The 16,666-nt window shown below is 35.4% G+C and overlaps 1 protein-coding gene across 2 annotated transcripts in view; it reads right to left on the reverse strand.

The window, feature by feature from the left end:
- The window catches only part of SRBD1 (S1 RNA binding domain 1), a 177,188-nt gene that overhangs the window by 120,782 nt on the left and 39,740 nt on the right, over nt 1-16,666 (reverse strand). For both annotated transcript variants that reach the window (XM_019748647.2, XM_019748648.2), the window contains exons 11-14: nt 12,644-12,751; nt 8,862-9,019; nt 5,663-5,753; nt 4,854-4,961 (exon numbers count right to left, since the gene is read on the reverse strand). In XM_019748647.2, coding sequence (XP_019604206.2) covers nt 4,854-4,961; nt 5,663-5,753; nt 8,862-9,019; nt 12,644-12,751 — 465 coding nt within the window. The remainder of the gene's footprint in view (nt 1-4,853; nt 4,962-5,662; nt 5,754-8,861; nt 9,020-12,643; nt 12,752-16,666) is intronic.

The raw sequence follows: 16,666 nt of genomic DNA on the forward strand, positions 1-16,666 counted from the left end.
TTTTCTACAAAAACTAATACAATACTTTTTAATAGTCTAGACTCAAATAAGCATAATACAAAACTCAAAAGCCATAGAAAAAAGGGCAGATAAATCTGAGAAAACTTTTAAATTTTCTACAAAAATAAAGTTTGAATTATAAACACAAATTGGATACTATATGCGTAATTGGCAAAAATTATGACCAACAGATCAATCATAACTCCAAACTAGTAACTCCAACCTTCCACTACAGCTCCCCTTCCCTTGTCTCATTCTTTCATTACACACCATTTACCTTCTCAGTTCATTCTATTTCCTAATTCTTTCACTAGCCTAATGAATGAGATCATTAGGAAGCAAAACTAATTTTTCTTTTGCATATTTGCCTGCTCAAAGTCATTTATATGTCATAGCTTTCAGAATATGCATAAAAACATTAAGCACAGGATCTGACTTAAGAGCCCAAAAATTTCTTTTTCATTCTCTGCTCCCAGGTTTTAAGTGGTCTCGCGTATCTGTGATTTTCCAGAATGCACCCAATGCTGTGATTTCTAGCAATGTTTCCACTATCAACATGAATAGTGCCAACCATAGTTTGAAATATAAGACAGCAAATATTAAAGATAACTTTTAATTCTTTTGCAGTTCATTAAACTATTAACTTTAACCATGCACTATTTTTATTTCAGAAATCATCATTTATCTTTGGCAAAATATGTCTATAATCTGCCAATTATAAACTTCTGTATCAATAAAAAAACAGAGTAAACAGTCATAGATTTACTAACGCATTTAGCAGAGGAGAAATTTTCCATAATTGTCCCATACAGTAATTTCAGTCAATAGTCTTGAAAAGAATTATCTCATTGACGGGGAAGTATTCATGATAATGTGAAGTGAAAATAAACGTACATCAGCTTTTTAAACACTAGAATCTTAATTCTGTTAAAAAGAAAAACTCCAAATCTTTAAGATATTTGATCCAGGTTATAATATGTGTACATGTATAAATGAGTATATAGATATACGTACATGCATATAATTTATAAATTAGGTAAAATGAGTCATGTATTATTTTTATAAGCAGAAAAAAGTGGCATGAAAAAGATAAATAAAACTAAAAGGCAAAATGCAAAAAAAAAATTACCTCATTAAAAATATAGTTGACCCTTGAACAACATGGGTTTGAATTTCATGGGTTCACTTATACATATATTTTTTTCAATAAATATCTGTACTGTTTTTGATCCGTGGCTGGGAGTCTGGGGATACAGAGGGCTGACTATATTCATTGATTTACACCATTTTACAAAGGAGACTTGAGCATCCACAGATTTTGGTATCCACAGTGTTCCCTGAACCAATCCCCCCCAGATACCTGGGGACAACTTAAGTTTTGGGGGAGTCAAATGTTATACACAGATTTTCAACCACGTTGGGGAGGGGGGTCCTAAGTCTCACACTATTCAAGAGTCAACTATAGTTTTACCCTCAATATTTAGGAATTCAAATTAATAAATATTTACTGAGATGGACCTATAATTACAGAAATATGCTTAATGTGTAAGAGGTAGAGATAAATAAAACATGTTTCCCTGATTTAAGCTTTCAATATAAGAGAAACCAGATACACTGCATATAAACAAATGTCTCAGAAGGAGCTAGCCTTTTTTACATTTCAATAAATTTTACTATTGCTACACAAAAGAAACCACTATTTTTTACAAAAGGGGAAACAGGTAAAGCAGAGAACGAGTGTAAAAATTTAACATAAATGGTAAGAAATATTCAGGTATTCAAAAAACCAAACGAGTGCCTACTATGTGCCACAGGACTTAAAACAGCAAATCACTCTAGCACATACTTAAAACAAATGACACATAATATTGTACAATTTCTTTTCACAAACACTTCCAACTTTAAACACGTGTGACTAAGCATAATTACATTCTACAATTTAATTCCAGTTCTTTTTTTTTCCCCCTTTGGTAATTAAGATTTGAAGTTTTGGATGACTTCCCCCATAATATATGTGTCAGTACCACAGTTTGTAAGCAATTTTAGGATAGGAAGAGAAGTGGGTGAGACGGAAGGTGTGTAAATGGGTCAGGGTGCATGGGGTTTATAACTTAGGAGATATGTCATGACGTATGAGTACGTTAACATATGGCAGGTATTTCAAGGCAAAAAGTGTTGGAAGGAATACAGAAGGGGGAATGTACTGGTGGATATGTCAGAAAAAAGTTGTTCAGGATGACTAGCTGACAGGATTATAGGAATGTGTATCAGGTTATCTGTTCAGGAGGTGCTATAAATTTCTGCGGGAGAAAGCATGGAAATTTCAACTTAAATGTAGTTTGTAATGTAACTTCAAAGCGTTAGATGAGAAAATATGGTTTCCTCCTAAAGACACCATGAACTGGCAAAATGATGAGATGAAATCAAATAGCTGATTTTTCTAACATTCACTATAAATTCTCATTAGATATTTGAACTATTTAAGAACTTAAAGCACATAAAAATATTAGCAAATTGTTCCCAACAGTACATTAAAGGAATAACACACTATGACAAAATGGAGTTCAAATCAAAATTGCAAAGACGGTTCAACTGTTGAAAATATACTACTACTATTCAGTATATGGACAGATCAAAATAGGAAAAAAAAACCCAGTGATTACAGGAAAGTTCTAAAAAAACATAAATAGTATCTTTCATTCTTGAATTTAAAACTTAACAAAATAGTAATCAATATTTTTAAAACACTCATAAATAAATATTTTGCTTTAAATGATCTTTTAAAAGTATTAAAAGGAAGTATCGAACTTGACATTAAAAGCAATCTAGTCAAGGTAGAAGAGGAAAAAAAGGTCCACTATCATTATTATTTAATAGCTTTTCAAAGACATTACATGATACCATTAAATAAGGCAAGAAACTCAAGAGGTATAAAATTTGAAAAGGAAGTGATAAATTCATCATCTTGTGCAGATGATATGACCCTATACCTAGAAATCCAAGACAATCAACTGAAAAACTAATTATAAACAATGAAAGAAGTCTGTACTGTGGCTGGGGAACAAAATTAACATAAAAAGTGTTCCTTTACACAGATATAAAGTAATGTAATAAAGTAATTTTTAGTAGAAATACAAAGAGACAAATACAAAAGTGTTACTATTTAATATATAAGATAATTACGAAAACTTCAAAATGTTACTGAAAGCAAAAGCACTACCCATTTTAATGACTAAGGAAAGTGAAGCTCAGAGAGGCTGGGTAACCTCTCAACTTGCACGAGTAAATAGTGACAACAAAGATGAATCCATATTTGTCTGACTCCAAAGCTCTCATCCTCTTTCTAATACAATACACTGCTGAAAGCTCAATAAAGGGATGTTGTATAAGCAAGATGAAAGCCAAGAAGTCGCCACTATTTAATATTTTTAATGAGTTGCAAGTTCTATTTACAATCACTATAAATGTCCCAAAATATTTATATCAAGTCAATTCGAACAAGTTAAAAAGACATCAGAGAAGTTGCCTGAAATAAATGGAATCAGCTACCGTGTTTCCCCGAAAATAAGACCTAGCCAGACCATCAGCTCTAATATGTCTTTTGGAGCAAAAATTAATATAAGACCCGGTCTTATTTCAGCATAAAATAAGACCGGGTCTTATACAATATAATGTAAGACCAGGTCTTATATTAATTTTTGCTCCAAAACACGCATTTGAGCTGATTGTCCAGCTAGCTAGGTCTTATTTTTGGGGAAACGGTATGTCAGGTCCTTGTGTTTGGTTCTCAAGAGGATCGGGTACATGTGTCCAGTTCTCAGAACTGGGAAGGTCCACAGCTGTCCCCAAACTAACTTGAACAAGAAGAAAGACAAGGGAGGCGGAAAAGAGCTGAGGTGGACTTTTCAATCTGGTCCCTTCCTGAACGATGATCTCCCTCGACACCTACAGTTTGTCCCTGAACTTCAATCCCTTTGGTTTCCCTGAGTTGTTTTCCTGACATCTTGATTAAACTCCTGGCACATGGCATACTACACTCAACACAGGCCCCTCTCTCTTGCCCTATCTGTCTTGGAACTCTTCTTCCTGTGTTAGGTTTTTATTTTGTTCTGCTGATCCCATCAGGCACGTACTCACCAGTTGACTATACTTTGTTATTAGATTTCTCAAAAAGCAGTGGAGGATGGATCTTGTGTGATCTCCCCTGGATATCAGCCATTATAACTATATTCTCTCCTAAAATTAAACCCTTTAATACTTAATATTGTACTGTAGTTTGGAAAAGGTAAGCATAGCTATTTGAGGTCCAAAGGAAAAGAGAGGAAACAATGGTGAATGAAAGCAGAACCACTACAGATCCAGTGCCAGCACTAGAGAAATGGGACATATTAATCCAAAGCTGTATACCTAAATAAAATGAAAGGTTGTGATAAAGAGACAAATAAGAATTTCAGAAGTGGTTTTAATTTGTCTTGCCTTGGTTCTTAGTTCTGAAGGCCAATGATTCATAGGCATCAAAACTTTGGAAGAAGAAGGCTGTTATCCACAGTGCTACATTTTAGTCAATAGTTAACTAGAGACTTCACACAATGCACAGGCTGGAAAATGCCACAAAACCAAGTAAGCCCTAATCTGCTGCTTTTGTGAGAGGTTTCAGGATACTGAAATGCAAATTTCTCCAAGACACAGACACTTTATGTTGTCCTGCAAAGCTCTTGTGAACATTGAAGTGGTTTGGGGGGCAAACAATATATATACTTGTATCTTTAAAAAAAGGGGAGAAAACAATCACAGGAGGAACTTTGGAAGTTCCTTTGCCTCTCAAAGAAACCAAACATTCCTAATATTCTTACCAGTAAACAACATCCAATGGTGCAAAGTAATTTTTCATTATCAGGTCAGCAAAGTAAGCTTCTGTTTCCCGGCAGGCCGTTCCATTTCCAATCACCACTGTGCTGCAGCTTCAAGGGAGAAACAGGATGAGAAACTGGATGAGCTCAAGGCATGCTTCTAAATCAATTAGGAGAAAATGTACAGAATGCACAAATACTATTATACGATGCTCATATTCTCTCATATCCAAGCAACCTCTGCACTGTTTCATAAGGGAGATAGACTTATGTAGGATAAAAGACACTCCCTTAGCATTTGGTATAACAGGCAGTGGAGAAATATTTTACTGTCACACAATCTCAAGAACAGTCAGCTTTCTTCCACATAGAAGGAATCACATTAAGACACGGGTGAATAAACTCTGGAGCATTCTAAGCCATAATAAAGATATTATGACTGAATTATGTGATATGTTGTCAAATAATTTCTGAAGCTTCTAACTACTACCACAGCCATTCATTCCTCAGATCCATGAGGAAGGAAGGAGGGAGGAAGGGAGGAAGTGCAGGCCCAAACAGAAGAATTATAATGCTCATGTTTGCTCATATTACCACCTTTGGCTAGTGAAGGTGGCAGAGGAAGGGAGGAGCATTCCTCTGGAGTCTCCAAATGTAGGGGTCTCCAGCAATTTGACCCAGCATTGTTTTACATAGCTCCTTCCCTCTCACCAAGGCACTTCCTTTAAACCATCCCTCCAAATTAAGGGCTTCAAAGGTATCTCTGATTGGCTGAGCCACTGAAGTACTGAAAAGATTACTTATCCTCATACTTGAATTTCAGCAAAAGCCTCTTGATTTTCTCTGCCTCTCGGAAGCCTTGTCCACAGTGCAAGTAAACCACATCAGTATGAAGTATCTGACCTTAGGAAAAAATGAAAATAAGCCAATCTGTAAGAAATTACAAAACATAACCCAACAATGATTTGATTAAGCCAGATAAAACAGAAGAGGGAACTGGTTCCTCTTTAAAATGCAGTCTGAATCATTCATATTCACTAAATCATATTCTTCCTAAGCGTTCTGAAATTCTGGTTCTTCCAAAGTTACAAGGACTCTATTTTGATACACAAAACCATTATTAACTAGATAATATGCTATGATACCTAAAAGATAAATGACTTTTAGTAACATTTAACATCAGTAACAGTAAAAGCTAACATTCACTGAATATTTACTATATATCAGACACTTTGTGATACTATTCAATTTCTCTTTGGGTTGTAGATGTCTTTACTATGTGTAATTATTTACGAATTGTGAGCTTTTCTGTATTATATTTCAGCTAAAATACATTTAAATATTTGAGGATAACTACCAAAGAATGGGAATGATGAGCTAAGTGACCAACTTAGGAAGTTAGGAAACGAACAACAGAATGATCTCAAAGAAAATGAAAAGAAGGAAATGACAAAGTTATAAGCAGAAATTAACGAAATAGAAAAAAATATAACAGAAAGGACCAATCAAGTTTAAAATGAAAAATCACTTAAGGAAAAAGCAATACCAGTTTTAGCAATACCAATCATGACAAAGAAAAAAGACACAAATAAATTATATTAGAAATGAAAAAAAGAATAATTTTTTAGCAATACAAACACAGGATAAGATAAAAAAAAAAGCCATATGATAGCTCAATAGATGCAGGAAAAAACACTGATATATTTCCTACTTACTATGAAAATGCATACCATAAAGAGAGAGCAACTAGAACAGCAAATCCAAAAACCCATGATTGTATGTATAAGAAAGTATCCCCACAACACCCAAAAGATGACAGGTGGGAACAATGCACTGATGACTACCTAGACCTACATGAATCAGCATTTCTGTGGGAGGAAACAGAGAGAAACAATAGAGTAGCTCATAAACCTGAGATCGGAAGAATCCCCAAAATGTCAAAAGGTACTCTGTGGGAACTACAATAAGACCTAGGTCTGTTTGAGAACAGGAGCTGAATTTGCTAACTCTAATTTACAGGTCAATATAAAGGTTGTCCAATAATTGCAGAAAGGATTGGAAAACTCTGATCTCCTTTTCAATACAAAACCCCACACTGAGGAGAAACTGTTGCCAATCATCTCCACATTGAGCAGGTAAGAATAATAGGGCAAAGGAAAAAACTCAAGGTGAACTGGAGGAAAGCAACAGGGAAGCAGATTCCAGAAAGTAAAAGATTATCTGTCTCTATCCACATAGATACAGAAGTTTCTTTCCCAATAATTTGGAAAAAATTGAAGTGCTAGTTCTAGAGATATATGATGAGTCAGAAAAAGAGCAATGTTTTAATCCTCAGGCGCCCAGACACCAGAATCCAATTTGCAACTCCCTTGCAGTTTTTACTGGTGATGCATAAAGCCCCAGGTTGAGTCCGAATCCAGAATCTGCAGCTAATATTATCTTCAAACAGACTAGACCCCAGGAAATGTCGTCAGGATGTCAGTCCTCAAACCTGCCTGACCGACTCCCCCTTTCCTACGTAAGAAAAAGCTAACCTAACGTGAGGTGCAGTTGTCCACTGGAGATTCTGTCCCCCAGCAGCCTCTCTGCCGGCACCTTTCTTCTTAAATAAACTTACTAACTTCTATTTCTTTTGAGTCTGTGATTGCTTTCACCTTCTGCGAACAACCAGGGGTTAATTCTACACCAGAACAATATACAGCTAGAAAACCTTTCATGACCAGCCTTCCACCCTAAAAGTTGACGAACACTAATTTTATGTAACACTAAGCAACAGAAAAGACTCATAGTCAAATTTCATATAGAATGATTATTTTTGAAAACAGGAAAAATGACTAGTATGATGTCCTTGCCCACAGAGAAAAGCTATAACCCAATATATGAGAACTACAAAAAACTTATGGAAAATGAAAATAATTTTCTAGAAAACCTCAGAAATGAGATGAGAGAACTCAAAAATGAATTAGATATGAAATGGAAATTCCAAAACTTAAAAACATAACTTAAATAAAAAACTCAATGGATGGATTTAATAGCAGATAAGATACAGCAAAACAGAGGATTAATTAACTTAAAGCCGATCAATAGAAAATAAAACAAAAAGAACTCAAAATAGATGAGGAAATTGAAAGGTATAATATACATGCAATTGGAATTCCAGAAAGAGATGCAAGAACCTCTACAAACTCCAAATAGAATTCACACCAAAAATAAAAATAAATAATACACACAGAGCTAAGCACATCATAAGAAAACTTCTGAAAACCACGAAGAGAAAATCTTAACAGCCAGAGGAAATAAGATTTTTAGCTGACTTCTCAACAGAAACTGTAGCCAAAAGGCAAAACAAACAACCCCCTAACCACCCCCAAAACCCACCAAAAAAATGGAATGACATCTTTAAAGTACTGCCAATCTTGAATTCTACATCCAGCAAAAATATTCTTCAAAATTAAAGGCAAATCAGAAACTTTTTCAGACAAACAAAAACTGAGACTATTTGTCACCAGCTGATCCACATTAAAAGTAATTGCCTAGAGTTTCACATAGAAAGAAAATGATCTCAAATGAAAACAGAAATGCAGAAAAAAGTGAAGAGTAATAGAAAGAGTAAATACATGAGTAGTAGAAAAAAATTTACTGGACAAAACAATAAAAATGTCTTGTGGTATTTAAGATATATACAGAATTAAAATGTATCGCACATAAACGCATTACAATAAATAGAAGTTGATGGGGTGATAGAATTATTCAAGTCTGAGCCCAATTCATCTTCAGTATCTCCACTGTGACATAGGGAAGAGTATAAATCATCATAATATGTTGAGAGATTTGATCAATAAATTAGAGAAATATAAAGTCTGATTCCCTGGTTCCCATATTTGTGTATGTGAGAAAACCATTTTCTAAGCCTTGAAAATTAACATTATTTCCAAATCCTCATGAAATATATGAAGTGAAACGTATGACCAATCAAACAAATTTATATGAAAAGCTGAAAGATATGCTTACTGGTAGGAGAAATTATAGCTAACTTGCAACCATGTTTGTAACCAGGATCCACTCCCATCAAAATGCGCCCTGGAACAGGGCTTGTTAAAAGAAGCTGACGAAGGTTCCGTCCAAACATCATTACAGATTCCTTCTCTGCATCTGATGTTAGTTTGGCTCTTGAGAAACAGAAAAAGAAAGACGAGAACATATTTAGTTTTTCCTTCACCCAAACTTTCTTCCAGAAAAAGAACAGAATTCATTTTATACAGTTAATCTTCACAGGAGTATTTATTATAACAAAATGACTTATGAGAAAAAATATCATATACAAAATTATATTGAGTCTATTTGCTAAATGCAGTAACACATAATACCACAAATAATTTTCTGGTATGAAACCTACCGAATTTGTTTTACCTACACTCCTTTTCTACCTGCTCTCCCTTACATACAAAAATCTATCTATCTATCTATCTATCTATCTATCTATCTATCTATCTATCTATCTGAAAACATATATGAGAGAGTCAGAGTATAAAAAGATTTTGACAACACATGGATGTCAAATTGAAGTTTATCAGCTGATTAAAAATATAAACACAAAATTAGAGTAGTGGTAAGTTATCAAATCACAAGTAGCCTCCTCCATCAATACTTAGTTTTACACCTTTACCTATGCATATGGCAATCTTATCTTCTCACGCTATTGCATTCCCCACATCTACCGTCTCAGTCACGTGCTATGACCACAGATACTAATACCAGTCTAGAACCATGACTCATATAAATAACTTCCCAATTTCAGTTATTAAAGTTATTAAAAGTTTAATTTTAAAACTTTTTTAGGATAAAAACATATGCCTATAATGGACTTAAAAGCATTTGTAAACTAAGTTTTATACCATTCATCTACTTAACAAAACTTCTTAACATATTATCTCTTGAAATTCGTACGAATTAATAAAAAGTATGTCTTCTCTATTAGCCTGAGTTAAAAACAATGCATGCCATTGGCCATAGGAAAATTCAGAGTAAAAGGCAATCCAAAGCACATTTCATATCAGTATTGAGGTAGAATTATTTACATACCTGAAGGCACACACAACTAACTGTTTGCTTTTCTGGCTTAATTCAGTTTCTTAAGGCTTTTCTCTCCTCTTCTCTAACATTTCAGGGTCAGTCTCCCTGCCTCCAGCCAAGCAACATGAAAAGTATCATTATAGGCATTTCTAGATCTTCATTTTTAACTATTTACCGAGCAAGCATTTGTTGTCAGTCTTATATAAGGCACTGTAATTGGTGTGAAAGATACAAAGCTGAAAAGATGAGACCCCTGGCTTAAAGACCATTGTGTAGTGGAAGAAACAGAAAAATAAACAGACAAGTATAAAGCAATAAGTGCTATGCTAATGGGAACACATAAGAGGGATAGCAAATTAGGAAAACTTTCTAAGAGATGTTTTCTCAGATGAATCAAGAAGGATAATTAATAGAGTTAGGCAAACAAAGGTAGGGAGAGTAGATAGAGGCATGGAGAAGATACTCCAGGCAATGCAAAGAGCACATGTAAAGGCTAATGATTCATTATAGAAAAAGCCAGTAATTTCATACACTGAAGTAAAAAGAAATACCAACACATAAGGCTGTAGAGGCAAAAAGAAATGAGATCACAAAAGGTCATGTGCGTTCTTCTAAAGAGATTGGATTTTATCCTAGAGACAAAGAAGATCCATTGAAGGATTTTAAGTAGAAGAGTATAAAATAATCAAATGGAAATTTTCGAATGGCAATGTGAAATATGTATTGGAAAATACAAAACAGAGATCATCTATGACTCTAGGATAGTAATTCAGACAAGAAATGATGATGTCTTGAACTAACCATGGATAGATACCAGCTATGCCTGAGTAACCATGGAGGTAAAGAGGAGGCAAAATTCAAAATATAATAAAAGATGGTAAAATAGATAGCACTGGGTAACTGATGGCTTGAAGAAAGAGGTAGATGTGAAAAATGACACATGGATGAATGATCATGACAGTCACAGAAGTATGAAACGCAGAAGTAGACTATGAATCATATATATATAGTCAACTGAATAAAAGGGCGACAAAATAATAGTCTATAATTTCTTTTAATACACACACATGAATGGTGAAAAGTCTGGTTAACAATGATTATCTCTAGGTAGTAAAATCATGTGTTTTTTTCTTTGTGCTTTACTCATTCTTTCAATTTTTATACATTATGACTAATTTCTTTTTAATTAGAAAATTACAGTAATTTTCTCAAAAAAAATATCCATCGGGAATTTCCCCCCTCAACTGCTGTTCAGGTAATTATTTCTATCAAGAGACACATCAGTAGACAATGTCTGCAAACCAACTTATGAAATAAGACATTTTTTCAACCACAGGCATTTTTTAAAAAGAGAAGGAAAAGTGCTCTTGCTGGTCACCAATAATGGCAGTCAGAGAAGGATTATATATTAAACAATCCCATACTAAACTGCTTTTATTAAATTTCAATGAAATTATTCCACAAGCAGTGAAGCTATGCAAATCGAATATGTACAAAAGTATCAAAACCATCACCAGACATTATATGTAACATGAGAAAACAAGATAAAGGAAAAGCATTCAAAAGGAAATGCAATTTTAAATGAGATCATTTTCTTTTTTGTTCAGTAAGAACAGAATCCCTTATTTTTTAATTTGATGCCCCAGCACTCAAAAGTAAGAGATGTTACTTCATATAGACTTGAAGTGAAAGAGGATTCCAAAAGAAACAATATTTTTAAGGGATGTCTGGGCTAAAAAGGATGCATCAAGAGAATGAATTACTTTAATAAAAAGAAGTTGAACAAAAGAACTATGTGTCCTTTTTAATACTACGTCCTCACTGCCTGCTCTAAACACCTCCAAAGTCAATGGCCAGGTCCAGTAAAAGAAAAACAAACATTATAAAGGATGTTATAAATTCTAGTGAGGCTGAAGAGATGACTAGGAATATACAGTTCCCAGGTAACACTTGCCGAGAACTATAAACAAGTGAGAATGAAGGAAATCTATAGCACATAGGAAGGTATGTATGAAGAAATGGCTGGTTTCTAAAGTAGCCTATCAAGACAAAGGCTAGAGGAAGGAAGGAGGGTTTTGCCTCCTGGCATTAATTTTCTTTCCATCTCCTCCCATAAAAACAATTCTGCACCTCACCTCTTTTGCAGTTCTTCGTTGTAACTCTCAGTCCTGCCAGTCCATCCACATGGTCACATTAATAACCTCCTAATATTTGCTCATCATTGCTGATAATTACTCATCCAAACAACTCCCATTTGGAGTGAAAAACATATTAGCTTTCTCTCTTCATAGTAATAAATTCATCATGCGTTCCACTGATTTCTTGATGCTTTTTTTGGCTCTCTTACCTCTAAAAACTGCTTCCAACTAACTTCTCCATTAACTTTTTAATTTGCTTCTCCCAAGCCAACTCTGTCATCAATAAAACCATTTATTTAGCTTGGTTGTCAAATTGCTAGGCTAGTATTGCAGAACTGGAAGGGGTACACAGTAAGTGATCAAGATTTGAAAAGCATATCATAATTAAGAGCTATGTTTGTGATCTATGCATATGAATGCCTCTACATATCGAAATCTAGGCTTACATTTAAGACTTTGTGATTGTGACTCAGTTCTTTAGTTGGTTAACAGATCAACAAATATTTACTATGTTTTAATGGGCTTATTACCATACATCATAACAATAAACAGCATACAAAATTAATTAGACAAGATGCATACCTGAGCTCTCTACAAAGGAGAGGATAAATGAGGCGTTTAAAGGAATCATTTAGTGAATTCTGTAAAATCTCCATTAACTCCGGCCTTGCAAAGCTACGTGGTCTCCACCTGCAAAAAAGAAAAGCCTATACTAAAACTGAGGTACCAATAATGAGACCAGGAAAGGACTCCTGGAAGAGGAGAGAGGAAGTGGAACAGAAAAGGGGGAAAAACTTTATTAAAGCCAAAGTAACATAATCTGAGAGGAGATTGTGATGTCTGGAAATTATTAACTCTGACATCTGGAGTTCTTATTTTTAAAAACCTAGTAACCATGGTCACACATAAAACTTAAGGGAGGAAAAACTTTCCCATTCTGGGAAGAGTCTCCCAAGCATTATTAATAAAAGTCAAAATCTTAAGATATAAGAAAGTTATCAAAAAAGTACTAAAGTGGGGCCGGCCCGGTGGCTCAGGCAGTTGGAACTCCATGCTCCTAACTCCGAAGGCTGCCGGTTCGATTTCCACATGGGCCAGTGGGCTCTCAACTACAAGGTTGCCAGTTCAACTCCTCGAGTCCCACAAGGGATGGTGGGCAGTGCCCCCTGCAGCTAAGATTGAACACGGCACCTTGAGCTGAGCTGCCTCCCGGATGGCTCAGTTGGTTGGAGCGCGTCCTCTCAACCACAAGGTTGCCGGTTCGACTCCCGCAAGGGATGGTTAGCTGCGCCCCCTGCAACTAGCAATGGCAACTGGACCTGGAGCTGAGCTGCGCCCTCCACAACTAAGACCGAAAGGACAACTTGAATCTGAATGGCACCCTCCACAACTAAGACTGAAAGGACAACAACTTGACTTGGAAAAAAGTCCTGGAAATACACACTGTTCCCAATAAAGTCCTGTTCCCCTTCCCCAATAAAATCAAGAAGGAAAAAAAATTACTAAAGCATTGCTATAGGCTGAACTGTGTCCCCCGAAATTCTCATGTTGAAACTCTAACCCTCAATAGGATGGTATTTGGCGATGGGGCTTTGGGTAACAATTTGGTTTAGAAGAGGTCATGAGAGTAGGGTCCTTGTGGGAGGATTAGTATGAAAAACATCTGAGAGCTCTTTCTCTCTTCCTACCAAGTGAAGACATACAACAAGGCAGCTGTCTGCACGCCGAGAAAAGGGCCCTCACCAAGAACCCAATCAGCCTGCACCTTGACTTTGGATTTCACAGCCTCCAGAACTGAGAAAATAAATGTTTGTTCTTTAAGCCACCTGGTCTACGGTATTCTGTTATGGCAGCCGGAGCTAAGACCAACAGTACATCCTTCTTTTCCCATCTATGCATCTCTGAGAGCTCCTGAGAGCTAAAGTATTATAGAAACTCTATTTTGTCACTCTTGAGTAGAACTTACTCCACTGCTCAGACTGTACAGCTTTACCAAGCAGTAGTGTATATGCATAAATGTGGATGAATGTAAACGGCAGAGAACTTACTGTTAGTGGACACTGGAGAAAGAACTGTAAGAGAAAATGCAAGCTAAAAAGAACAAACAAATTCAGCCCTACCCTTTCTGTGTTTTCATCCATTTACAGCTTCTCTGCCCTTGTCCTTTAGTGGCTCTTGAATAATAAGGTATTAATGGCTTCTAATAAACCATTAACAGACCTAGGGATATTCTCATCTCCCTTACTTATCTCAGCAAGGAAATTAACTAAATATCAATGAAAAAACACTTAAGCATTTATAATGTGATATACCAAAAGTTACATAATTACAACTAATTGAATCTCTTCCATAAAAGGTATTATTTGAGGAGAATATAGTTTTGTTCATCTTTTAATTTGAATGATAGTGCTTTTATGCAAGATATATATCCTTCGTTCCATCCAAATCCCTGTTACTCCCTACTGTCACCTTTACCTGAGGACATGAGAAGTAGGGAGGAGTAGGATATGAATTAGACACATTATCATCATCATCATCATTATTAATTTAAGGAACCCAATGTCAAGAAAGACTTCTCAGAAGAAACACCTGTAATGGACTTTAAAATATGAATTGTGGTTCACCAAGCAAGGCAAAGGAATAAAAGCATTCCGGGAAGAAACCATAGCATATGTAAAAGTTTAGTGGTGTGAAAGAGAATGATAAATTCAAGTAACTACAAGTAGATTAGTACCTAGAGCATAAAAGGGCAGAATTTGGGGGAGAAGGGGTGGTTTGGGTAGATGAACTAGAAAATATGGCAGTGACCATGCTATGGAGCTTGGTCAGTTAGGAAAGAGAACATAGTCCCGGATAATGGGACAATATGCTAGGAAGATAGTCTTGTGACGCAAGAAGACCCTAATGGAATGATTTTTTTTTTTTAATGTATGTATTTGATATCTCCTGGGGTCATTCCCTTTAAGATCAAACAAAGCGTTCCCCATTACTTGTAGGAAAAAAACAGAAATCCTAAATACTACCTATCCAGTCTCTCTGGAAGTCTCAATAGTCTTCCCTTAACCTCAAGATGCTTTGGTGTGACTGCTCTGCGCCTTCTCCCTGCTCCCCTCCCTGGAACAGAGTGCTGGGAATCTATTTAATACTTGAGGATGCCTCAATTATACCCATTCCCAGTTGACCTCTTTCCTATTGCTACCACCTAGTCCAAGCCACCATCACCTCTTGCCCCCACATCTACTCTTGGTTCCTCCCAAATAGTTCCCTATACTGCAGTCACAGTGATCTTCTTAAAATACAAACTGATCACGACACTCCTCTGTTCCAACCCTTTACTGGCTTTCCATCAATCTTAAGATAACGAACAAAATCCTTAGCATGCCTCAGAAAGCTAGGTGTAACCTGGCCCAAGCCTACATTTCAATCGTCATTTCTTGTTGCGTCCTCTTCCTTTCCTCCTGTCTCTGACCTACACAGGCACCCAGCTCAGACTGCGTTAAGGTTCCCCATTACAAACGCTTAGGACACACTGCCCTTCTCCTTTAACCTCAGCAACTCCCAACCATTTGCTCAGTGTCTTCTTCGTTAAACTCCATTGTCACCAAGGACAGCCAGTACATTTATCTGGTTTACAGGTGGGTCCCCAACATCAAGCACATAACCTGAATGGATTATTACATGGGAGGGATGGAAGGTGAGAAAAGCAGGGACAAAGTGAGTTAAAAACGAATAATAAGATTCGAACAAGCATCTTCAGTTGTCCAAATGTGTTTAAAGAAAAAAAAATTTCTTGAGAACGGTCCTTTAGTTTACAAAGAAGTATTTTAACTACCTTTTGTTTCAGTTATTTTGTTCCCATAGAAGCATTTCTTCAATTATCTACATGAACAGAAACTTCTGGAACATGACTGAAAATTATATCACTATACCCATAATGATATAAAGTATTATAGTATAGAATAAACATTACCAATTATCCAACTGAGTAAAACTGAATAAAATAAAATAGAGAGGAGCCAAGGAAAACCAACTAAATCACTGCAAGGAAAACCATTCCTTCACATTTACTTAGTATAAAGACAATAGATTAAGAGCATAACTAATGCTTATCTACCTATTAAGACAGACTCTGATACTGAGTATTATATTCATAGGAAAATAAGCTAGAAGTTGTCCCCAATTTAGTGTGATCTATTCATAAAAAATATTACTAAAAAGGAAATTAGCACAATAATCTCACCACTTGGTAATTATAGGTATCATTGAAGGCTATACAATTACATGGAATATAATTTGATGCTCTCGAATCCGTCAGAAAAGTATTATTCACCATTTTATGGATAATTATATTGAGAAAGAAATTAAATAACATGCTCATAATCACAAGGGTAGAATATAATATAACGAATTCAAACTCAGACACATCCACTTTTTAGGATTTTATTCTTTCTATGAAACTATGTTAAGTTTCATATCTAATTTTTTAAGTCTAGGATTTCTTTTAGGTACTTATTTCCTTTTTATTTTTAATGGAATTTATTCATTTATAAAGGAAATAAGCATTCACTTAAAAGATGACAACTACATAAAAGAGCGTATGATAGA

This window comes from Rhinolophus sinicus, linkage group LG05, assembly GCF_036562045.2.
Source record: "Rhinolophus sinicus isolate RSC01 linkage group LG05, ASM3656204v1, whole genome shotgun sequence".
In the NCBI taxonomy this organism is placed as follows: domain Eukaryota; kingdom Metazoa; phylum Chordata; class Mammalia; order Chiroptera; family Rhinolophidae; genus Rhinolophus; species Rhinolophus sinicus.